This window comes from Heteronotia binoei, chromosome 2 (assembly GCF_032191835.1).
Source record: "Heteronotia binoei isolate CCM8104 ecotype False Entrance Well chromosome 2, APGP_CSIRO_Hbin_v1, whole genome shotgun sequence".
NCBI lineage: Eukaryota > Metazoa > Chordata > Lepidosauria > Squamata > Gekkonidae > Heteronotia > Heteronotia binoei.
This window is the reverse complement of record NC_083224.1, coordinates 54,334,070-54,359,811: the sequence shown is the minus strand read 5'-3', so window position 1 is coordinate 54,359,811 and position 25,742 is coordinate 54,334,070. Positions and strand designations below refer to the sequence as shown.

Here is a 25,742-nt window from a genome sequence, read left to right as displayed (position 1 = left end):
TCCTTCTTTGTTTTCTAGAAATCCCAGTCATACCTTTTCCTCATTAGTAAAGTAAACTACTTTGTTTCTTAAGCTAAACCGTGTGCCTGGCTGTTATTTTGTGGTTCTCTCCACGTTTACTCTGCTAATAGTATATCTAAACCCCAACAGCAATGCATTTCTAAAATGCACTGTTAAGTCCCAGAGGAAGAACAAATACTGTCTACAGTCTCAGATACAGTCCCAGGTCAAATCCTCACTACACCACAACGCTCAATAGGTCACCCCTCATTGTCTCTCAACCCAATTGCAGGGATCAACAAGAAAAGAAGAAGAAGAAGAAGAAGAAGAAGAAGAAGAAGAAGAAGAAGAAGAAGAAGAAGAAGAAGAAGAAGAAGAAGAAGAAGAAGAAGAAGAAGAAGAAGAAGAAGAAGAAGAAGAAGAAGAAGAAGAAGAAGAAGAAGAAGAAGACGACAACGACGACAACGACATTGGATTTATATTCTGCCCTCCACTCAGAGTGGCTCACAATCTCCTTTATCTTCCTCCCCCACAACAAACACCCTGTGAGGTGGGTGGGGCTGAGTGGCTCTCTCAGAAGCTGCCCTTTCAAGGACAACCTCTGCCAGAGCTATGGCTGACCCAAGGCCATTTCAGCAGATGCAAATAGAGAAGTGAGGAATCAAACCCAGTTCTCCCAGATAAGAGTCCGCATACTTAACCACTACACCAAACTGACTCTGTGTCCCCTGTGCAAGCACCAGTCGTTTCCAACTCTGGGGTGATATCGCATCATGAAAAGAATCATGTCCACCATTTTGAAGGGGGGGATAAAAATATATTAATTGGCTAAAGAGTTTGGACAGAGATGAGAAAGTGGCATTATTAAGGTTGCCAGCTCCAGGTTGGGAAATACCTGGAGATTTGGGGGGTGGAACCTGAGGAGGGCAGGGTTTGGGGCATAATTCCAGAGAGTCCAACTTCCAAAGTGGCCATTTTCTTCAAGTGAACTGATCTCTGTCACCTGGAGATCAATTGCAATTGTGGGAGATATCCAGTCACCACCTTGAGACAAAAACCAGTTGCTTACCTGTAACTGATGATCTTTGAGTGGCCATCTGTGCATTCACACCCATGGGATGAAGCCTCAGTGCCAATCCCCAATCGGTAGTACCCAAGACCGGGATTTTAACGTGCCAACGCCCCATGAGCATGCGAAAAGCCCCCAATATACATGCTCCCGGGACGGCACGGAGATCCCGCCAGTTCCAAATGACCGCAGTCAGTCACAAGAATGACCAACAGTAGAGGGGAAGGAGGGCGGGTGGTGTGAATGCACAGATGACCACTCGAAGATCATCAGTTACAGGTAAGCAACCTGTTTATCTTCTTCGTGGTCTCTGTGCTTCACACCCATGGGAGATTAGCAAGCCAGGCTTACCAGGAGGAGGGAGCTGGTGGTCAAGCCGAATGAACAGACTGAAGAACCAGGTTGCCCAGCTGCGCTCTATGATGCCTCCTGACGTCAAGGGCGTAGTGTCTCATGAAAGCATGAGGAGATGCCCAGGTAGCTGCCTTACAGATGTCAGCTAAGTAGGCACCCTTGAGGAATGCCGTGGAAGTAGCCAGCGCCCTGGTAGAATGGGCATGGATGGGACCTGGCAAAGGCCGTTTCGCTAACAAGTAGTACAGTCTAATAGCCTCCGAAATCCATTTAGATAGTCTCTGAGCTGAAAGCTTATGGCCCAAGTTAGGAGGTGCATAAGACACAAACAAATGAGGATCCATGCAAAAACTCTTTGTAAGATGTAAATAAAAAAGTAAGGCTCGCTTAACATCCAGCGAGTGCAGTTGCCGCTCCTCATCCGAGGAGGGGGAGAGATAGAACACCGGTAGAGTGACCTCTAAGTTCAGATGGAAACTTGACACCACCTTAGGAAGGAAGGCAACATCCAGTGCCAAGGACACCCCATTAGCATGGAAGGTGATGTAAGGAGGGTCAGAGCGCAAAGCCACCAGTTCACCCGCTCGCCTAGCTGAGGTGATAGCAATCAGAAGAGCAGTCTTCCAAGATAAAATATTCAAAGGACAAGTGGCTAAAGGCTCGAACAGTTTTCTCGTAAGCCTATCCAACACCAGTGGGAGGTCCCAGGAAAAAGGAGGCACTTTGGATGGAGGGTGTAATCGCAGTAGACCCTGCAGGAAACGTTTAGTGTATCCATGTGTGAACACAGACTTCCCTTCCACCAGGGCATGATGAGCTAAAATTGCAGCCAAGTAGACCCTAACAGAAGAGTGAGTCAGTCCAGCATCTACCAGGGACAAAAGAAACTGAAAAACTAGTCCAAGTCCAGCACTGTGGGCTAACACACCCCTCTCCTGGACAAAGGTAGCGAATCTTGCCCACTTTCTATTATAAGAGTGGCGAGTCAAAGGCTTCCTACTGTTTAATAGGACATGTCGTCTCCTGTTGGAGAATGCTGGAAGCTGATCCTCCAAGAGGTTAGCTTGAGATGAGGGAAATTGTGATGAAACAGGGACCCCTCCCAAGCCAACAGGAGGTCTGGATCCGGAGGCAGCATGCAGTACCGATCCCCCCCCCCCCCCCCCAGGACAGGAGGATCGGAAACCAGTTCTGTCTGGGCCACCATGGAGCGATCAGTATACACTCTGGTCTCTCTTGCAGCAATTTGTGGAGTACTCTTGTGAGGAGAGGTAGAAGAGGGAAAAGATACAGGAACTGGTTCCTCCACGAAAACAGTAGACCATCCCCCAGGGACCCTGGCCCTTTCCCCCCTCTGGAGCAGTAGTGAGGGCACTTGCGATTCCGCGCAGTAGCAAAAGCGTCTATTTGCGGATATCCCCAGAGTTCGAATATGGGAGTCAGAACCCGCCAGTTCAGTTCCTACTCATGCGGGGTCGCTGCCCCTCTGCTCAGGGAGTCTGTCCTCACATTGAGCTCTCTCGGCAAATATGTGGCCACCACAAAGATGTTTGCTCTGATGCAATCCTCCCACAGGCTCATTGCTAAAGTGCACAGTTTTCTTGAGATCATGCCTCCCTGTCTGTTGGCATAGGCCATAGCAGTAGCGTTGTCTGTTAGAACAGCTACGGTCTTGTTTTCCAACAGGGGCCTGAAGGAAGTGAGGGCTAACCTGATAGCAGTCAGCTCTAGGTAGTTGATGTGATGTCTTGTAAAAGAATGGGTCCATGAACCACCCACATTCAAATCGTCCAGATGAGCCCCCATCCCCATAGAGAGGCATCTGTTATTATCGTCAATGATGGGGACGGGAGTTGGAATGGAGCTCCCTGGCAAAGGTTGGCTCTCATCTTCCACCAGTCCAGAGAGCAGAGAACTAAAGCAGGAATGGGTAAAGACCTCCTCCAAGAGTCCAGCAGTGGATTGAAATACCTCAGGAACCACAGCTGTAGAGTCCGCATGTGAAACTTTGCAAAGCGAAGAACATTTATGGTGGCCGCCATCAGCCCTAGGAGACGCTGGAACTGCAGCAATGTACCCTTCTTCTGGAGTTGCAGGTGAGAAATCAGGGCAACAATGCCCGATGCTCTGCCCTCCGGGAGAATGGCTAAGTGGCATGTGGTGTCCAGAATCACGCCGATAAATTGCACCCTCCGTGCTGGCGTTAGATACGACTTTGCAAAATTCACCTGGAGACCTAAGTCCTGAAGGAGGCTGAGGGTCAGATTGAGGTGAATGAGAAGCTGAGACTTGGAGTTGGCCACAACCAGCCAATCGTCTCTATAAGGGAAGAGGATTACACCCTGCAGATGTAGGTGGGCTGCCACCACCACCATTGTCTTTGTAAACAGCCTGGGTGCTGTAAAGAGGCCGAATGGAAGAGCCTTGTACTGGTAGTGATCTGGCCCTATGGCAAATTGAAGAAAAGCCCTGTGGCTCAGTCGGATGCTGATATGAAAATAGGCATCCTTCAAGTCCAAAGTAGCCATCCAATCCCCCTCCTTGATCAGTGGTAAGATGCTCTGCAATGTTAGCATTCGAAATTTCTGGTAGGATATGAAGATGTTCAAATCCCGCAAGTCCATAATTGGGCGGAGCCCACCATCCTTTTTGGGCACTGCGAAGTACCTTGAATAGAAACCTTGTCCCTTGAGGGAAGGTGGAACCGGTTCTATTGCTTGTTTGGTCAAGAGGTTCTGAACTTCCTCCAATGGGACTGGCGTCGGGTGAGTAATGGCTGATTTTGAACATCGGGGAAACTGAACAAATTCTATCGCATAACCCCCCTCTATGATCCATAAGACCCATTTTTCTGTGGTAATAAGCCTCCATGCTGGCAGAAAACTGTAGAGGCGTGTAGGGCCTGAGGAGGGGCGGAAAGGGTGGATGGTACAAAAGCCAAAGTCAAAGACCCTGTTTAGGGTTCCGAGAATCTTTAGATTTTGCTGGATGCGAAGGTGGAGATGAAAATTTTGATTTGCCCCCAGAGTAAAGGTTCTTGTTGTTGTGTTGCAGAGTGCGAGGTTTCCATGACCTCTCCTCGACTTGGGTGGGTATGGTTTCTTGGACCATTGCCTAGGATTTGGGCGAGGTCGGTTGGGATGAGAGGTAGATGGCACCCCGAGATTTCTAGATGCTTTGATACTCTTGTCCATCTCTTGGAGGACAGAATCTGTGGTAGAACTAAAAAGTCCTTCCCCCTCAAATGGCAGATCTTCAACCCACTACCTCATATCCAGACACAGTGCCATAGAACGAAGCCAGGAGTGACATCTTAAGATCACTGCAGACGTCAGTGTCTTGGCTGCTGTGTCGACCATATGCTTGGACGCTGTCAGCTGCTGTTTTGAAAGGAGCAACCCTTCCTTCAAAATCTTCCTTGCAGAGGTATGTTTGTTATCTGGCAGGGAAGTTAAGAGCAGTGTTAGCTGTTCCCACAGGGCGTAATGGTACCTGGCCATGCACACTGAATAATTGGGTATCTTAATACCCAAGGCACCTGTTGTATAAAAATGCCTGCCGAAATTGTCCAGCCTTTTCTTGGCTTTCGATGAGGATGTGACCATGACTGAGTTGGGGCGAGGGTGGGAAAACAAATACTCAGCCCCCTGCTCTTGAACCCTATACATATGGTCCAACCTCCTGGAAGAGATGGGGGTTGAAGCTGGCTTTGCCCATGGCTCCTTAATAGCCTGCTGTATGACCTTAGTCACAGGTAGCGCTATCGGTGTCGAGGTGTCTCATTGAATAATATCAAACACCGTGTCATCTATCACAGGTTGGGGTTGTACTATGGGCAATGACAAAGTTTGAGCCGATCTTTTAATGAGGTCCCCATAAGATTTTAGGTCCTCTAAAGGGGAGATAGGGAGATCCTCTGCTGTTCTCTGCTCTGGGGATTGTTCAGAGTGATGCTCTTCATCCAACTCTGGTGCCGATGGAGAGGAGGAATCACTTCGATCCACGCCCTCGGTGAGATGTGGCGCCTCTGAGAGGTGTTCTGGCGTGTGAGACCTTGAAGCATGGGTCCTCAGTTGCGATTCTGGCACCGCGGTCGAGGGTTTTACCGGAGCTGAATATTACGATACCCTAGAGCGATGAGAGGCCTCCGATCACTGGTTCCAGTCGGGGTTCTGTGGAGGGTACCATGGATAAGGTGTCTGATAGGGGAATCCTGTGAAAGGGTATGACCAGGGGCGTGGGTCCCAGTTCGGTAGCCGAGCCAGGTGCTGGAAGGAGTCGGGCTGTTCTCGCTAGAGAGGTCTGACCACCGGTGTTGATGAAATCCTTGATCAAGGGGTGTCGGTATCGAGCAGTGAGGTAGAGTCTGTGCTGCCATGAGATGTCGCCCTTGGTGAGATCGATCTTTGGGTTAGGTCGATTTCGGGTTCGGAGCTGGAGAATGGATCATTCGGTCCCGAGGGGCTTTTCGATTGCACCAGAGAAGCCAGGATATGTTCTGGCGGTGTCAGTTGCACAATCGTCGGGTCAGAGCACCGCTTCGGTGGCGGAGAAGGAGTGTGTCGGTCGACGTGCGTCTTCTTCTCCTTCCGCTTCTTTGTCTCCTGTGAGGAGTGCTCCCCGCCTCCCTTAGCCTTCTTGGCTGGAGTGGAGGAATTGGAAGCCGACACCGAGCCCGCACGCTTGAGGAGGCGGTCGGTGTGGAAGATTTGAGTCTGTTGACTCATCACTGATGGCGACGTCGGTACCGATGCTGAAACAGGAGGTGCTGTTGACATCGACGCTGTCGGTTGCAGGGTTAAGGCCGATTTCAGTAATGCTGCCGAAAGTCTGGATGCTGTTCTTTCTGGTTTGGCGGGAGAATTTGGAACAGTAGTGACAGGACTCAACCCGATGACCTTCACCCAGACACAGAAGACACAGAGAATGTCCGTTTGGAGGCAGAATTTTACTTCCAAATTGGCGACAGCGTTTAAAAAATCCCCAATGCTTTTCCATAGAAGCAGTAGGAAAAGGAGGGAAAAAACAAGGGGGAGACCCTGAGGGGTCAAAACCCCCAGCTAACTACTAATAACAACAGCTTTCTTTTTTACTATAAACTATTAACTACAGAAAAAAGTACCCGGTAAGGGTAGAGAGGTAATTACCGACTGGAGAAGGCGAACGTGACTGTCCGATATGGCGGTCAAAAAAGAACTGGCGGGATCTCTGCACCGTCCTGGGAGCATGCGTATTGGGGGCATTGCACATGCTCATGGGGCATTGGCGCGTTAAAATCTCGGTCTTGGGTACTACCGATCAGGGATCAGCGCTGAGGCTTCATCGCATGGATGTGAAGCACAGAGACCACGAAGAAGATCCCTTGGATTTATGCACATAGCTCCTGGCACACTATTCTTAATGTGTCCCAGGCTTTCACTCTGCCACTGAATGCAGGCTTGGAGGCTGAGGCCTTTCCAGGCACCCTTTTGAACTCTGAAGGCACAGAGGTCACTCTGAACACTTGCTTCTTCCTGAAGTGAAAGCAGAGGATCTACTTCCCTGGCCTCAAATTGCAAGCATCTGAATTGTAACATATTTGTACAGCCACAAGTTGCTACCGGAGTATTAGCAAGTCCCCCTGACACACAACTCAGTTAGCGCCAATGGCTGGCTCCTAACATGTCTGCAACACGCAGATACCAGAGCTGAGAGAATCAATTGTCTGAGCTCCAGAGGCCCAGCTGCTTTTTTGTAACAACAGATGCCCGAGAGCCATAACTGGTTGTTATTACATTAGAGCAGGCAGTGAGATTCAGATGAGGAAAGACAGATGGCAGCTTTCATGCTGAATCTGAGCACCTTGCCTGTCCCCAAAGCCAAGGGTCTGCGCTCCTGTTTGCTACCTTGCTGACAGCCTATATTGAGATGTATATGGATGACTGCAATTGCGCTCCTGCAGATGGATGTTTTGTGATGTATGCTGCTAACCCTGACATGACTTGGTGATTAGGGTTTCACCTGCAGCGAATGACAGCCTGGAGGGAACTGCTTGGAAGCTGATGTGAAAGACACGTTGCAGAGCATAAAAACAGAGGACAGAATAAGGCTGCATGGTACTTTGTGGGTCCTCCCCCTCCCCCCAGAAAAAAAGATGATTGTGGTTTGGAAAAGGTAAATACGGATGGTAGGTTTTGGTAAATAAAAAGGTAAAGGCAGTCCCCTTTGCAAGCACCAGTCATTTCCAACTCTGGGGTGATGTCGCATCATGATGTTTTCATGGCAGACTTTGCCATTGCCTTCCCCCCAGCAAGCTGGGTACTCATTTTACCGACCTCGGAAGGATGGAAGGTTGAGTCAACCTTGAGCTGGCTACCTGAACCCAGCTTCTGCTGGGATCGAACTCAGGTCATGAGCAGAGCTTGGACTTCAGTACTGTAGCTTACCATTCTGTGCCACAGGGCTCCTTTTGGTAAATACGGATTGCAAATTTTAGTATGATTTCAAAAACTGAACTGTGGCACAAGGGGGAAGGAGGGGCTTAAGCCTCCCAGCTTCATAATTGGCCTGATCTGAAACAGCCCCATGGAGCTTACTACTGAACCTATGGGGAGTTGTATTTGAACCAATATGGGTACATGTCAGATCTCAAACAAGAGCAAATAGCAGCTCCCCAGGGACATTTCAGGTCAGGGAAACAAGGGAAGGGGGAGGCTTAAGCCTCCTCTCTCTGTCCACCATGGTCCCAATCCAAATGTTGACTTTTTTTGGGCGGGGAGCTCAGAACTCCCAGAACATGTATATGATGTGACCTGGGGTCACACCTAGGGGAAAAAAACATTTATGTGCAATTATGCCCTAGGCCTATCATGCTCTAGTTACTACACCACACCAGTTCTCTTGTGGTTCCTCAGGGCCATTTCTCAAACACATTTCTTTTTTGTGGCCACTATAGCTCTTGCAAGTTACCCAGTGATGAGTTTTAGCTGCACTGGCACAGGCTAAGTAGACAGTGATATGAATCGGCTTTGGGAAAACAATTGCAAGGGCAGCTTTTTGAGAAGTCATGATCAGATGCCAAAAGAAGATCTATGCTGAAAGCTGTCAAATGAGATCAACTGAAATGAAACACTGGACTTACCATGAGGGTTTTTTCCTCATCAGGATACTGCCCTTAACATTGGGTTCTCCTTGGTCGCAGGCAGGGCTTAATGCAAATTAATTTTGCAAGCCTTCTTCTATCACAAGAATATAAGAACCTAAGAAGAGTGCAGATGGATCAGACCAGTGGTCCATCTAGTCTAGCATCCTATCTCACACAGCAACTAACCAGTTCCTCTGGAAGGCCAACAACATGCATAGAGACCAAGGCCTTCCCCTGATGTTGACTCCTGGCTCTGGGATTCAGAGGTTTACTGCCTCTGAACATCTAGAGGCAGACTCGAGTTTAGTGACTGGTAACTAATGGGATTTTTCTGTCATTTGAGACAGATATGTTTTAGCAACCAGCCACTAGAGGAATTTATTTACTGTTCATGCAAACCCACTTGTTCTGGGTTAGCAAGGCGTGGGTGAGCAGGTCTTGACAGAAACTGCTTTCTTCCAATTTCTACCCCCTCACTGCACTTCTGAATTGCTGTTGTGTGCTGTTTAAAATACCCATAGCACTTCCTACAATGTTGCTTTTCCCCTCGTTTGCCCCGTGTGCGATCTTCCTCAAACTTGTTTTGTGAGCATTCCAATGTGAGCGCTAAAGAGCTAAACCAATATGGCACTTTAGTGCCATAGTGGCATGACAGAGGTGCACTGACTCCATTGAGCATTTCATGTGGTGAACTGATACAGTGCAATTGCAACTCTTGTCACCTGGGAACAAGAGGAGAAAAGCAGCTCATTGGGCAGTGGGTACTCAGAGAAATTTTATCCCTTGATTATCATCTACAAGGATGGCCAGTACAAAATATTGCAACAAATGCTGTAATGAGGGAAATACTTACAGGCTGTTTGAATTCCTGAGATATTTTGCTTTGGAAAGCCCTTTTCTGGTCTAGATACTTTCTCATTCAATACGAGACAAGAAGCCAATCTCAGCCACACAGCAAATAGGCCAAGCTTCCTTCCTGGGTAGTTATGTGATTTAACCCAAATTATGTGCTAAGAAACCAAACTGAGTTGTATATTTTCAGTTCCATCCTAAATAGAGTTATGCCCTTCTAATCCCACTGACTTTGAAGGGTGCAGAATGGCACTGTTGACAGTAAACAAAAAACCACATTTTTTTTGCTTGCATATTTTATAGTCATGTTGTTTTAACTGGCATGTGAACAAAAATAGCAAAGCAGGGTTTTTTTCATCTGTGCATCACAGGCAAACTGCTGTGAAGTTAATACTCCATCTTAATTATGACCAGAATCTGGACTATTTTTAAAAACAGTTTGAATTCCCAGGCCTAACAAATTCCATTTTCCAGCTCTTTGCGCTCTCCCATTGGCACAAAGCAGCCATGTGTGGTTTGTAGGTGAGTGAAGTGAAGTTCTGGTGCATTATAAATTAGATAATGATAAACTCAGAGATCAATTAAAGGTCATCTTGCTCCCAACATTGAAAGAGGATCTTCTATGTACACCTGGCAGCATATATATTAAACTTCAAGATACACTGTAATGGAGCAGGAGTAGGACAGCCTAAGTAGAACAGAATTCCCATCTTATTTACTTGCTTTACTTCATTTATACCCCACCTTTCTCTTCAGCAGATACCCAAAGCAGCTTGCATAATTCTTTTGTCCTTCGTTTTGTCCTCCATTTTATCCTCATACCAATCCTGTGAGGTAGGTTAGGCTGAGAGTGTGTGACTGACCCAAAGTCACCCAGTGAGCTTCCATGGCAGAACGAGGATTCAAACCTGGGTCTTCCAGATCCTAGTTTGATACTCTAGCCCAGGGGTGTCAAACTCATTTGTTATGAGGGCCGGATCTGACATAAATGAGACCATGTTGGGCTAGGCCATATGAGTACCTGTTTAAGATTAGATCAGAGATATGAACTTTATAAAGGACACAGACAAACACAATTAATAATTTAAAAAAACAAACAACCCTTAAAATAAAACATTAGCACTCATTGATCTTAAAGGTGCTTTCTTTGTATCTCTCCCATGGGACTGAGGGAACAGGGCAAAGGAAGCTCTGGCCCTTTCCTTCCTTCCCCAGCGAACCAGAAGAGGGAGGAGCATCAGCTAATATAAAAAAGAGAGGCTTGGCTCAGTAGCTCTGCTGTGCGATTGAGAGAGCCTGGCAAAGCAAACTCTGTCTCCCCAAGAGAGGTTTGTGTGATTGAGCAAGCCTCGCAAAGCAAGCTGTTATGCAGAAGGAAGCAAGAGAGCAGGAGAGGGAAGCAGACGACAGCCAGTTGCTCGGGGGCCTGATAGGAACCCGCCAGGGCCTGAATCGGCCCCCGGGCCACATGTTTGACATCCCTGCTCTAACCACTACATCACACTGGCTCATGGATAAGGAAGAAAATAAGAATGTTCATGTCACATAAGCTATCTTGCTGCAATCCTTATATCACTCATATGAATTAGGTGAGTATCATTATGTCCATATTGCAGAAAAGGAAGACTGAGGTTCAGGAAGTCATTTGTCTAAGATCACCTAGAAATTTCTTAGCAAAGACAAGACTTGAACTCTAAGGCTGTGACCCTAAGCACAATTACTAGCAAGTAGGTCCCACTGGATTCAGGGGGTTTACTTCTAAGAATACATATTTAAGATTGTACTATGGACCACAATACTACATTAGAATTTAACTCTCAAGCTACCTGGACATCTTTTGATCTTACCACGACACCCCTTGCATTGACAAAGGTCAGTTTTCAAAATTATATGTCAATTATGCCTTGTTTCATCCAGATTTCTTTTCATATTCCTTTTCTCTTCAAATCCTTTCCTGCTGTCTGATACTATCCCATATCTGACAATTTCATAATGCAAGGTGGTTTTTTTAAAACAAACAAACCTTCCCTTCTGTACAAATGTAGGGCACCCACTTATTTTGAGTCTGTTCTGTGCTCCAGTCTCCCAAATAATGGGAGTGGCAGGGGAGGAAGGCAGGAATTAAATTTTAGTTTTCTTTAATTTTCCTTGTCTGTAACAGACTAGCACTTACTCTGAATGACGCCTGTCAATGCAGCTGAACAACTCCCACAGTTCGTCAGAGCTCAGGATACCGTCAGCACAACAGTTCTTAAACTCTTCAAATGACAGCTTCCCATCATCTGCATTTGAATCACAGGAGAGGAGTAGTTACACCATGGCAGGGAGAGACCAACATGGGCCAAAGTGTGCTGCACACTGTTTAATGTCATATACTCTTCTACGTGAACAAAAAATAAAGCATAGCACAGACTCCAAGAGCTCTCTGATCTCTGTTGTACAGCCTGGGAGTGGGGAGTCATAGATGTACAGCCTTAGTAATTCTGAAAGGGTGTAGAGCCGTAAGTAAGATCCATGAGTTCTTGACTCAACTATTACCTTAGTTATTAGAATAGACATCTCCGGGGGCATGGGGGGACTGGAGGGACCTGTGCATTTACTGGCCACTATTTAGTAGCAACTTAGATGAGGGGGTAGGTGCTGTAGTAGGTGCTCTGTTTCCAAGCTTGCATAGGGGCCATAGCAGCAGACGTTTGTTCCAGCTGCTAGTGGGTCATTTGGACTACCTCCTCTGTTTCAGGTAGGAAAACTGGGCTAAAATCTAGCCAGAAAGCCAAAAGGGCTAGGTTAATATGGAGCAGCCTTGCTGTGACATCTGTAAAATGGGAATTAAAAATATCCAGCACTGCAGAGATTGCAAAGTACACAAAATGTGGAACAAAGTTGGATTTTAACATCAGCCGAGGGTAAATAAAAGTAGAAATGTCATCACAAAAGAGCAGATCGGTTTCTGAAGAGTGACAGGAGTATGAACACAATAGCCACAGGAGGTATAAAGGTTACAGCAGATGCCAAAATAGCAGTGAAGGGGTCGGGATTCACAGGTGAAGCTGACACAAGAAGAACAAAAGACTGACATGTGAGTTTGCCTGACAGGGGCACAACAAGGGCACAGATTCTTATGAATATGGGAAATGACAGACAACAGTTGTCATAGAGACAGGCAGAAATGAACAGAGTCATATGGGATTAAAAATATTCATGGGCTATGGCATGGGTCAGCAAGAACACACTGGGTGTACTGTGAACCCCCATGATGCATGGAATTCATCTCTGGATAAGGAATTTGGAAGCCCGGCGGGCTTAGCTTTCATTTAGGAAGAGGTTTCCAGCTCTCATATGTACAGAGAGAATTTTGGAAATGTTATTTGCCATTTTGTTCAGAGCCAGAGAATTTCTAAGGTTTACTAAGTATATAGTAGTCCACCTCAAGCCCCTGAGATAAGGCAGATATGGCAGTTAATCATATTTCATAAATAAGGTAAGAAAGAGGAACAAGAAATCATACAGGTCGCTCACCATTCTTGTCAGCTCGTCGAAAAATCTGAAAAGAAGGAAAACATAAATAAATTACATTCAGAATAATCTTAGAGATATATGCCCCTTTTGTATATGAGCACACAGGAAATAAAACAGCATAAAATAATAAGGCTACCGGAGAGGGATCTGTTTCTTAACCCTCATCTCATTTTTTCCTTCCCCCTCCTATCTCCCCTTTCTTCCATCCCCTCTCCCCTTGTGATATTTGGCATATTTAGTTATATGGCAACCCAAAAAGGTGCTCAGAGTCTTGCACAATCAACTTGTGAGACTCCAGATGTCATTTGACTGGACACCAAATGTACAGCTCCTACTGTGCCATGGGGCCTTTATACAGAGCATGGCACCGTTGCCTGAGAAATGGGAGTACACACTTATGTTTGATCCCTGGCTGAGGGTATCACATTATAAGGTGAGGTCACATGGCACAATACAAGTTGCACATCTCAGTATCTAGCAGATTGCCAAGACAACCCAAAATGTTGTCTTTGTAATTTTATTGTTCTTGCAATGTATCCCAGATACATGTGCAGATTGTAGAAGCCCCTTTTTTTCAGGGGTTGCTCAAATTTGGGGATTGATGGGAAGTTGCACATTTCTGCATATTAGGGATTCCCCTGGATGTACAAAACTTTTCCCCCCTTCATGCCTGAGCACACTACAGAGCTTTTGCTACCTGCAAAGGAGCCAACACTTTGAAATTGGACACAGCAATACTCATATTGGCTGCAAGTAAAACAAAGAGTTGCAATCCCTTATATGTGTATCTTGTAAATACAAATGTGGGGGTTCATTTCTCATGGGGGCTAGAGCACTATACACACTGTCATAAGATGGGGGAGGGAGTAATTTCAATGCAGGGGAGCACATATTTTTTTAAAAAGCTCATTTTCTATAAAAAGAAGACTTTGAAGGCACAGGAGCTCCACATATTCCATAAAAACCCTCTGAATTGTGGCACAGGTGTATTGATGCCCCGAGATCAGCACTGTTGGACATAATCATAGGGGCCATAATATTTTCACTGCATTAGGAGTAGTCTTGGTGCTGGGTTTTTCTCAGGATTTATTGTATTGTTTGTCTGACTCTCCAGGACAACTGGTAGGCCACTGTGTGAACAGTACACTGGAATAGATGGTATCACTGAAAAATCAGCCAGTATCACTGAAAATTCCCCAGTCTGTGAGCAATCACAACAAAGCTGTTGCGAACAGAAAGAAGGAAAAATAACATAAAGAGGAAGGAAAGAAAAACAACAGAGAAAAGCTAGACCCCAGAAGGGGCCATGGCTCAATAGCTGAGCATCTGTTTGGCATATGGAAGGACCCAATTTCAATCCCTGGCATGCCCAGTCAAAACGCTCAGGTAGCAGGTATTATGAAAGGCCTATCCCTGAGACCGTGGATCATTGCTATTAGTCTGAGTAGAAAATACTGGCCTTGATGGACCAAGGGGCTGATTCATATATAGCAACTTTATATGTCCATATCATATTTCACCTAACTTTCTCTCTTACCGATTTATTTTTAAGAAACAACTTAGCTCCACGTTCCTATTATCATAAAACCTATTTTACACCCCCTTGGCAAATTATGTTTGGTGCATAGGTTTTCTTACTCCACAATCCCCCCCCCCCCCCCGCCCCTTGAAACAGGACCATTCTGAACTGGTGCATTCTTTTATGGAATGATTCATCCTATAAGAACATGGCTTGTGAGGAACAATCTAGCAGGGGGCAGGGTTCTTTCAAAAATTCAAAGAGTGGTCCCTATCCTTTAATCAGAAAGGTCACCATGGAGGTTTAGCAATATGAAAAGCCTAAAGAAAGCATTCTTTTCCTTCATAAAGAAAACTGCAAACACAAACTCAAATGGCATCTTCACTATGTTACTGTTACTCTCATGTCTTTAAATTTTCAACATCTTTAAACAAAATGGGTTTAGCTTAAAAAACACCAGAATAAAACATTAGGTACAATTACTCCTGCGTTCTATCATCAGGGGGAAAATCCTTGTACATACCTGCACTAAAAAGCAGAATTTTTCTTCCCTTTATGAAATCTTTATTTGCACATAGAACAACTGCTTAAATTGGCCGGGCCAATATTCATGTCTAGTAATTGTGCTACCACCAACTAAAGACAGCTTTGAGGTTTGGGCATGGCTTGTTCCAAAGTGCGGAAATGCATGTAGAGACAGAAATATTAAGAATAAAGTTAGAGTCCAGTGGCACATTTAAGACCAACAAAGTTTTATTCACGGTATAAGCTTTTGTGTGCGCACAAACTTCTTCAGATACAATGAAAAGGAAGAAAACCATTTACACTTCTAGATAGGGCTGAAAAGCAAATTAGGATATAATATGATGTAGACACGGTGAGACAAACCAGAAAAAACAAGCCAAGAGTCACACATTCTAGAGTAACATGCTCCCTTTGTTTTCAGATTTGCCTCAGGAAATCCATCAGACTCTACCCCCCCCCCCAAAAAAAAATAAAGCTGGCACACGTGGTGGGTGAATCTGGTTGTGATAGTGGTGCTTATTGTATACTTGGCAGTGCAAGGATACTGCTGTGCACTTTGATAGTTGATACTGTGCCTATGAGACCTTGACAATGACCAAAAAAAGAGTTCCATGGTACCTTAAAGAGCAGTAATATGACTGTGGACTAGGGCTTATTTTGTCAGTACTTCAAATGATATAAATAAATGCACAGAAAGATATACATCATTCATATATATAAAAATACATTTACATGTAGATATACAACATGCATACATATAAATACATTTACATGGATGGGTTCACCTAACCCAGTCTTGTTATTTTGTTATCTTATTATTATTTTGTGGTAGCTTAAAACCCACCACAAATTTTCTTCGTCTTTAAGGTGCTACTATTACCCTTTTCTGCTGTGTCAGATAGACTAACACAGCTACCCATCTTGATCTTTCTTCATGGTTTGTCATTGTAATGACCTGCTTGCTGAACTAATATAATATGATTGACTGATATTTATGGCAACCCAGATAAACCTGGGAGAAGCTTGGTTCCTGATCCTATATCTGGTGACCCATAAAATACTGGCAGTAAAAGAAAGGGCTTCTCCCAAACTGATATTTTCCTACCTTGGTCAGATATTCCACTTTCATCTATGACAAGTTTTTAATGCAGAGAAAAAGAGGGAGAGCAAAAAAAAGTACCCAAAACACAAGAGGTCCTTAAGACGACACTACTCTCACATTCATTTCTCTGCCACCCTTAACAAATCTATCCAGCTCAGACAAGCTCTCTCTCATTAGTAACTCTCCTTCCCTCTTGGGAGGTCATGCTAATATCTGCATTTGCACCAGTTGTGTCCAGAGTGTCTTTATAAACCTTCCTCAGTATGGCAGAAAGTATTCAGCAGAGGAAGCCAATTTTCTGGGGAAATTAGGTAACTGAAGAATCCAGCTCTATGTCTGGTGCGTGACATGCTGCAATCTATAATGATCCCTTCTGTGGCAGTCTGAAGAATGAGAACTATTAGACACAGGAATTGAAAAATCATTTGCTGCGGACTCTCCCCCCTCCCTCTCTTTGCTCATCTTCAAAACACATGAAGGTAACCACCTCTCACCATTTACTGGCATGAGCTGATAATCAGAACACACTTGGTCGGCTTCAGATGCAGTGAGATGATAATATACCCTATTCATTTGTAAAAGCTGACCCAGATACTGCCATGTTTCAGCGGGCTAAGCTTTAGGTTGCTTTGCAAGTATACTATGTTCAGGAGGCTCAGAGGTTTGCTGCAGTGTCTGCCTTGTAGCTTATGCCATCATGCTCAGGGGTCAAAATGAAGATGCAACTTCATACTTGATCCAGAGTCAATCTACAGGCTGTGCTATTCAAGGGTGAACCAAGAAAGCAGGCGGATGCAGTAGAGAGAGGAGAGACCTGGCTTCGCACTCTCACTCACCTGTGAAGCTAGTTTTAAAGGGCAGCCATGTTGGTCTGCAGTAGAACAGCTAGATTTGAATCCTGTAGCACCTTGGAGACACAAGATTTCTGGAGGTATGAACTTTTGAGAGTCAGAGCTCCCTTTATCATATGACAATGGGAGCTTTGACTCTAGATTATACTCCCCCCCTCCCCAAATCTTGATTGGTCTCCAAGGTGCTACAGGACTTGAATCTAGACATTCACCAGTGAAGCTTGCTGTAGCTGCTTCCACATGAGTGTTTTTTCCCACCTGCATGGAAGACAGGAAGCTCCCAGTTCAAAGGGAAACATCCACATGTTTGGTGTAGTGCCAGTTTGGTGTAGTGGTTAAATGCAAGAACTCTAATATGGGAGAACTAGATTTGATTCCCCACTCCTTCACATGCAGCTGCTGGGTGACCTTGGTTCAGTCTCAGTTCTTTCAGAGCTGTTCTCGCAAGAGCAGGTCTCTCAGAGCTCTCAGCTCCACCTACCACACAGGGTGTCTGTTGTGGGGAGGGGGAGAGAAAGGAGATTGTAAACCACTCTGAGATTCCAAGTGAAGGGTGGGGTATAAATCCAGTCTCCTCCTCCTCCCCCTCTACATGACACTGTGGTCACTCAGAACATGATTTGCAGAGATTCCCTTCAACAATCTTGTTTTCCCCAGTTCCAAGATAAATGTCCAGAGCAGTTGTAAAGCAGTGCCTGTGTGGAGACTCCCTCTGTCGCCACTATGGGGGAGGGGTGTGTGTGTGAAGCTAATTTCTACTTTCAAAATGCCATCATTCTTCCCTTTTCCAGCTAGGGTTGCCTAGTCTGGGTTGGGAAATACCTGGAGAATTTGGCATTGGAATCTAAAGAGACTAAGGTTTGGAAATGGAGGGACTTCAATGCCACAGAATCCACCTTCCAAAATGGCCATTTTCTCCACATGAATTGATCTCTGTCACCTGGAGATCACTTGTAATAACAGATCTCCAGCCACTACTTGGAGGCTGGCAACTCCACTATTTAGCCCTTTGAAGGGCTTCCTCTCATCTCACTTTGGAGCTAAGTGTTAGCATTATAGTGCAGCTGAGTAGGGGGGATGTGAAAGTGAGGGGAAAGGGATGGTGCTGGGTCACAGCAGGGGGTGCTGATGCAGTTGTGGTTGTGTATGCACCAGGCATATCAGGGAAAAGAGGAGGTGCAGGGTTGGGGCAGTGACAGTAGTTAGCAGCACAGGAACAGGTATCTACAGATGCCTTTAGGGTCATTGTCCAGCTTGATCTTTGGACCAGAGAAATAAAAGCTTTGTTTTTAATTGCTAAGAAAGACTAGATCATCTTGACATGCATCATCAGAGTTTGCACAGGAAGAATAATGAGCCAGAAGCCAAGCTGCTTGTTTGGTTTGTCTTGGATTAATATAAACTGAGTATCATTTGCATGGAATAAATCTGCAGTTGTTACCATTTGCTGCAGAGAATTTTCATTTCAATACAGCAGCTCAGCCACAAAGATACTGCATTTTCCACATAGATTCTTTTATTGTCAAATAATATGATGACCCGATGGTCTTGGATAACATAAACCAAACTGATACCACCCTAATTCCACCCTGTGTTGAAGTCACTGCAGCCAAACATTTTGCCACAGCAGGCATACCAAAATCTATATCAGCTGGCAAAAAAAAAGGCCAGGGAAGCAGAAAAAGCACCAGAAGCAGCCACTGATGGAATCCAGAAATTTCTCAAAAGGGTCACCACGCAATCAAAGAAGATATGAGCCAGTATACACTCAAATTCCAATTTCTGTACCTAGGCAAATGCAAAACTTTCTCTAGATAGCACTGGAGTTGTGAATGCACTGCATATATTGTTATGAGTGTTGTGGGTATTTCCTCTTTGGACTGTCTAAGTGAGAAAGTTTTCATATATATATATATATATATATATGTCACAGCCAATAGGGTTTACCAGGCAAGAGACGTTGAAAGTAGTTTGCCATTGACTGCCTCTGTGTAGCAACCATGGACTTTCTTGGTGGTCTCCCATCCAGGTACTAACCAGGGCCAACCCTGCTTAGCTACCAAGATCTGACAAGATGAGCGGTTATACCTGCAGAGGTTTCCAGACTGGTTTCCTGGGATGCGATGAAAGGCTGGCAATGAAGGCGCCCTGAACATTGCCCCTGCAATCCCATTCCATAGGGGAATAATGGGGGGGGGGGAACCTCATGAAAGGGAAGAGGGCAGCATGTGCCACACAAAGCAAGGAGGCAACTAAAAGCCACTATTGTGAAGATCACAGCTGGCACCTGGGAACATATAGGGAAGGGTGGTCTGTCAGATATGTAGATGTAAAGTTGCTAGGTGGGCAACCTCCCATTGATGGCCTCTGGCCCGAACTGCTGCTCAAAGGAGCAAAGGAAGCAAAAAGTGAAAAAGAAACAGCATTGCACAATGCCATGCCATTACTTCTGGGAAAGGAGAAGCTACATAACCACATTATGTGGCAGTCTAGGAATTTCTTCTATCTCTATGGTTTTTACCATAAAGATCAGAGAAAATCCTAGAGTGCCATACAACTTGGTGACATCCAGGAAGCAACACTGCAGTATGGTGTGACAATGTTTTTGTCAATTTCCACCCCACATTCCTGCCAGTTGCCACTGAAGAGCTGCCAACCCTATGTGGATGCCAGATAATGAAGTTCTAGACAGGAAAGTAAACAGTGGAGCACCAATCAAACATTGATTCAGATGTAGCTACATGCCATAATTGGAAAGAATATAATTGCAACACAGTAGATAGTATTAAATAATATAGTGTCCAATCAGTTAAGAGTCCAAGCCTGTCTAGTTGCTGTTCAGATAATGAAGTTCAGCACAGTAAGAACCAACACCTTGAACTGAGCCTGGAACCAAACTAATAACTAGTACAATTTTTTTAAAAAAATTGGTATACTATGAACTCAGCAACTAACAGTACCATCCCTAAGCAAAGCTGCAGCCTTCAAACTCATTGACTAACAGTAGAATCCTATATAAAATCCCACCAATTTTGAACTTAAACTTAAATAACTGAACATGGGATCCCACTGCAGGCCCCAGTTTGTGCTCTAGTTAAAACTTCCACATTGCCTTCAAAAGCAGCTTTACCCTAGCATGGAAAAGAGCAATTAGAAGCCATTAATTAATCTACCCATGATGCAGTTATTATATGCCTACTATCCTGATATAAAGCAAGATGGCACTCGCCTATGAGCAGTGAGAAACATTGGCAAAGACCAATCTGGGTTACAATACCTTGTGATTCTGGGTTAGAAATGCAAGAAATCACTGAATCCTCCCATTTGGTGTGCTTCTACACATGGAATCCTATTACCCCACAGGCAACAAGAGCACTTTCAGCACTCCATTTTGTGGTATGTGAAATGCAAGATGGAATCCCACTTCACATGAATAACAAAATAATTTGATGCTAATTGGCAGAGTAAACATGCTGCACATGTGGAAATGGGCACCACGATGATGTTCCTATTTTCCCTCCTACCTTCTTTGTTCATTATTTCCTCCCATTAGTTCCCCTAAGCTTCATCTGCCATGTTGCAAAATGACATGATGTTCTGCAACCAGTGACATTTTAAGGTGGGGAGAGGAACTGGCAGCGGCACAGCAGTTGTAGCCTCAGTCACCACTCTGAGGCATCCAAAAGGGTAGGTACTATCTCATGCAAAAGTCCTGGTCACCCTGTCCTTGAATGTTTATATCTTAATCTGGTGGCAAACCTGTCTCTCCACCCATGTATCTGGTGCATGTCTACTCATATATTTGTCTACACAACTTGCAGTCCTCTACGCTGGATGTAGCACACCAACAATGTATTGTTTTTGACATTTCTTGCAAGTAATAAAACATTGATTGAGACTCTAAGGGGTCAATGCATCTGGCTGAAAGATTCTCTCTGCCTTGGTGCATGCAAATTTTACAGGCCAGTTCTAGACCAAGCTCTAGATTACTGGAAACCTGGGCATCTTTTATTTTACTTTTGGATGTCAGAATCTTTGCTAGGGTGATCTTACTTCAAAACTCCTGACCTTAAACAATTTCTGATTTCCTTCCTCTGACAGAATACATGGACACGGTTAAGAGTCTTCTGCTAAGACAAACTCTTCTATACCACCTCTAACACTGCTTCAGGAAAACCTGCTCTCATCTTACCAGTGTTAGGTAATGGGCGCCTGTGGGAGACAGACGTTGTCAGACCAAGATACGATCTTGGCACGAAAATACTGTGCTGCATCCTCTCTGAGTCCATTAGCCGGATTTCATCTAAATAAAGAAACTGGAATTTTCTACCCAAAAGGAATTTTTTCCCTGGGTTTTAAAGCAAAGCACTCCCAGTGGGCTTTCTTTCTGGTGTGCTTATTTCTTAATGCTTTGCTTTCAAGATGTTGAGTGATACACAACTGTAAACATGCCTTGCTGACACATTACTTGGCCTTGCATGACAGATCTCCCCTATAATAAATGATGGGTGCAGCCTATGATGAATCAAAGGGATAAAACACATGCCCACATGAAAGAGGGGGTTGCATCCCAACAGTCATTTATGCTAATAGATGGGAGACGATTTTTGCTGATTCTCCTCTCCTGTGGTAGACCTCAGATTTGTTCCTCAGATTTTTCCTGGGGGCTTCCCATCTCTCAAGAGCAGCACTGGGGGGAGATCAGTGCACTTCTGTGGGAGGGGGGATACAGGGAGGTTCCAATCCATAAGCAGAAATGATCAGTGGGATCTGAAGGCCTCGTCTTAGGACTAAATATACAATATGTTTGTTCACTAGTTTTCTCTGGGTTGATCGCTTAGTCACACATCAGATCCAAAAGTAGGGGCCACTATGGCAAAACCCCTGATCCTGCTATTTCTTTTCTAGCTTCCCACAATGAGGACTACCTGATTATGACTGGCATATAGGCTGTTATAAGTAGAGGCTATCTTTCACAAAAAAAAAAGGTACACGTGGAAGGGGTTCAGTGATGGAACATCTGCTTTGCAAGAAGAAAGTCTCAGGTTCAGTTCCCAGCATTTCCTGTCAAAAGTGTCAGGTAGTAGGTGATGTGAAAGAACTCTCCCGGAGACCCCCAGGGAAAGCTGCATGCTGGAGTAGACAATACTGACCTTGACAAACCCATGGTCTGACTCAGTACAAGGCAGCTTCATGCACTCAGATACTGTAGGTTCGGGGAGGGAAGCCTTCTCACAAAATAGCTTCTACCCCAATTAACAGAGCTTACCTGGTGTGACCTCAAGAGAATAAATCCTTTGGCTCTGTTAACAAATGCTGCTCTTCCCATAAGTTCAAAAGCAACACTGTTTGTCAACACCATTCTATGTACAAGTCAGTGCACAGTGTCACCTTATTTCTTCATCATTTCCTGCAAGTGGCACAGCAATAAAGCTCTCCCTCCATCTCAAGCACAGTTCCCCCCCCGTACATTTCTTATTTGTTGTTGGACAAAGCTCAAATCTGCTGATCTTCTAATACCTGTGAAACTGTTTATTACACCACACAACATTCAATCACCTCATCGTGTTTTCTGCAGCTGTTTTTATGTGTGTTAGGGTTTAAATGCTAAAGCTTCACAAAAATTGGTCGGAAGTACCTGTTCATTAGTGAGAGCTGTATAACCGCAGGATTCCCACCCCCCATGAGCCTGAACCAGGTACAAGTGGCTTGAAAGACTTGTTTTAATGTTAAGAACTGTAGCTTTGAAATGGGGGTTATGGGAATGGCAAGAACAAGCTCACAGTCCTCTTGCGACCATGTCTGATCTTCTCAAAGCTTCCTTCCCTCCCTGCACAGGACTTGACTGAATGACAGCATCTTAGATATGCTTAGCTGGGGGGCCAGTAAATGGGTCAGTCACATGTTTTTACAGCTCCATTGGCTGTAATGAGATATAGCTGAGATTCCTAACAGTGTAATCCTAAAATGAGTCACACCTTTCTAAATCCATTGAGTTCAATAGACATAGAAGCCCAAAATTCTGTTTAGGACTGCACTCTAAATTACAATTGTTCCTCTCCCGGACCGGTTACATTAAATTCTCTTCCCTTTCTTGAAATATCTTTCTCTTAAATGTAGGCCTGGACTAATCCAGAAGCCCACCAGAATCCCCCTCCACCTGGCAGGAGCAGTGGAGACAACAAGCTCAGACAGCCCAGTGAAGATACCATGCCAGACTTGCAGCCCATGTTCTACCTCCTAGGCCAGATTATGATGGAGGTAATCCTTTGCAGGATTCTGGCCCCAGTTAAACCTGGACAAGATAAGGTCCAGGTGCTGCTTCCAGAGCAGGTAGAGCTGCTCTCCTCTCAACCTATTTAAGCTTGGGCTGGGAATAGAAGCTCACTGGATCAGCCAGTCTACTAGGCACAAGATTGCCGGTCAGCAGCTGTCAATGCTCCCAAAGCTTCCGATTCAGATCTGAGGGTACTGCTGTGCTGGAGACCTGACTGGGTCATCCTACTGAGCACAAACACAAACCAGGAACAGTTTTCTGGCTCCTTACAGCTACAGTCCAACTGTGACAAGGGAAAACTTTCCTGATCACTGTCCCCCAAGCTTACTAGCTCTGGGTAGGGTGAGGCAATCATGCCTCAAAATGGTGCCTGTCCCACCTCTTGCCACAATAGCTTTCAGAGGCTGGTCTAAGAAAGCCTCTTTCATCCTCTAAGCATTGCGCCAAGGAACTTGTCTGGGTTCTCTGCTTCATAGTTTGTACTCACACTGTTCTTTGTAGCTTTGATCTGATTGTTTTCTGTGTCCTGTCTCTCTTAGGGAGTAGATGAAACATAAAATACTGAAGTCCTTGGCCAATCTGGATAATACACTGGTGATAGTGCAGCATCAGCAGTGAAAATCTAGGTTGTCTCTGAAGTGATTGGCTCATCCTGCCCTGAAAAGTGGGAGGGAACCAATTAGTGGCATCTTTACTAATCTCTCATTGTCAGCTCAACTAACAAGGCAGGGACAGTCAAAATCATGGCTTTCTCCCTGCTGTGGTCGTCCACAATGCTACATCCTCCTCCTCTGCTTGTGAGGAATTATCTCTTTTCAATATATGCATGTTTGTCATTTGTTTGTACAGAAGTGCCAAAGAAAGTTCCTAATTTGCATTGCCTTGCTTTTAATTAGTTTTTTTTCATCATATGTAGAAAATAATTGAAAGTAATTACATTAGCAAAGGTTTGTTCGCAAATATGGAAAGCTGACTATGGAGAGGATTCAGAAAGAGGACATATTAAAAACAGATGGAAAGGAGGGAATTTTGGAGCAGAATACCTGTTTTGATATATTTGCTCATTTATTTCTCCTTTACATTTGAGACAGGTCCGGGCTCCAGTCTAATCTTTTGTATAGATGGTCTCTCAGAACACAAAGGCTGAATGATATTTCTGGAACCAAATAACTGAACATCAGCCAAGAGATGGTAGTTTGGAGTATACATTAGGTAGAAGTATCCAATTTAATCAGGGGGGTAGGGGTATATAATGACAGATGTTTTGATCCTACTCTGATATTGACGATTTTTAAAAACTGATATAAATGAACATAACCTTGTTTTTGAATTGTTGTAGTAGTTGCAAAAACTAATTACAAATTGTAGAAAACTGGAAGTCCATTGCATCTTTTGGCATGATTGGAAACAGCTTTGTTATAAAGAGAAAGTGAAACTCATTCGTCTAATCCAGCTTCAGCATGGGACTGAAAATACTGCTGAATTGTTGAGTAGGGGACTGTTCCTGATGGAATAGCTTACCTTCTTGTAGAGGAATATCTCTTTTTGGTATTGTATGTTTGATTTTTATTTGCATGTTTATATTCTAATACAACATTTTGAAAAAAATAGGGAACACTGAAGAGTTTTGCTTTTCTATTGTTAAAGAGATCCTTGGTTATGATAACTGCTGTCATAAGACTTACTTTCCCAAGTGTTTCTCCCTGCTAGTTTTATTTTTTTTAATGTATTATTTGCAACCTAACAGATTAAATATAAAATTGTTCAAGCATAGGTTATAGCTACTCCACAAAGCTGGTTTAAAAACAATTAACTCTTCCTTTCATATCCTTGGAATTGAAATGTCAGGGCATGGGAGACAGAATTTTCAACATCTTATCAAACTATGATTCTCTGGAAGAAGCCCTGACAATTAATGTAATAGAAGACCAATATACTTTTACACACTATGTAAAGGAGCATGTACCTTCTTTAGATTCAAACAGTGTGGGCTGAGCAGCCAGCTGTGGAGAAAGCTAGTCTCTCACAACTAATTTCCAACTTGTTTTAAGCTTATTGTAGGCTAGGTGAAGATCTGGCTAAGAGGACTTAGGAAATAACTGCATAGCTTCTAGCTAACTCAAAACTTGCACAGATTTATGCCAGGGCACTAAAACAATTTTCCTGGCCTAAGATGTTAATTTTTTTGGAGCCTATGTGCCCTGCCTCTGCTAGTGAAATTGAGATTTGTTATGTTAAGGTCCCCACAAAAATGGCCTGGGTACCTAGACGGCAGAGCAATTTTTTTCCCCACAAGGCCTTCCTTATTTCTCAGGCCCTTACACAAGGTCAGAACCCCTATCTCAGCACAATGTAATTAGTGCTCAAAGAGCTGTTTACAAAAGTTGTTCCGTAGCCTGGAAGGTCAATTGATTGAATAACTGTGATTCCATTTCCATTCCAGATACCTCATCATTCAATATGGTCCCATGTGAAGAAGGAAAGACAAAAATACAAAAGGAGGAAAATAATAATCCTTCCCCAACAATAATTTTTTCACACCCTGAATAGC

At 44.4% G+C, this 25,742-nt stretch overlaps 1 protein-coding gene across 1 annotated transcript in view; it reads right to left on the bottom strand.

Moving 5' to 3' along the window:
* Nucleotides 1-25,742, bottom strand: part of NECAB3 (N-terminal EF-hand calcium binding protein 3) — a 114,687-nt gene that overhangs the window by 60,527 nt on the left and 28,418 nt on the right. Inside the window, exons 2-3 of the mRNA XM_060230993.1 lie at nt 12,918-12,942; nt 11,572-11,680 (exon numbers count right to left, since the gene is read on the bottom strand). Of these exons, the coding sequence (XP_060086976.1) occupies nt 11,572-11,680; nt 12,918-12,942 (134 nt within the window). The remainder of the gene's footprint in view (nt 1-11,571; nt 11,681-12,917; nt 12,943-25,742) is intronic.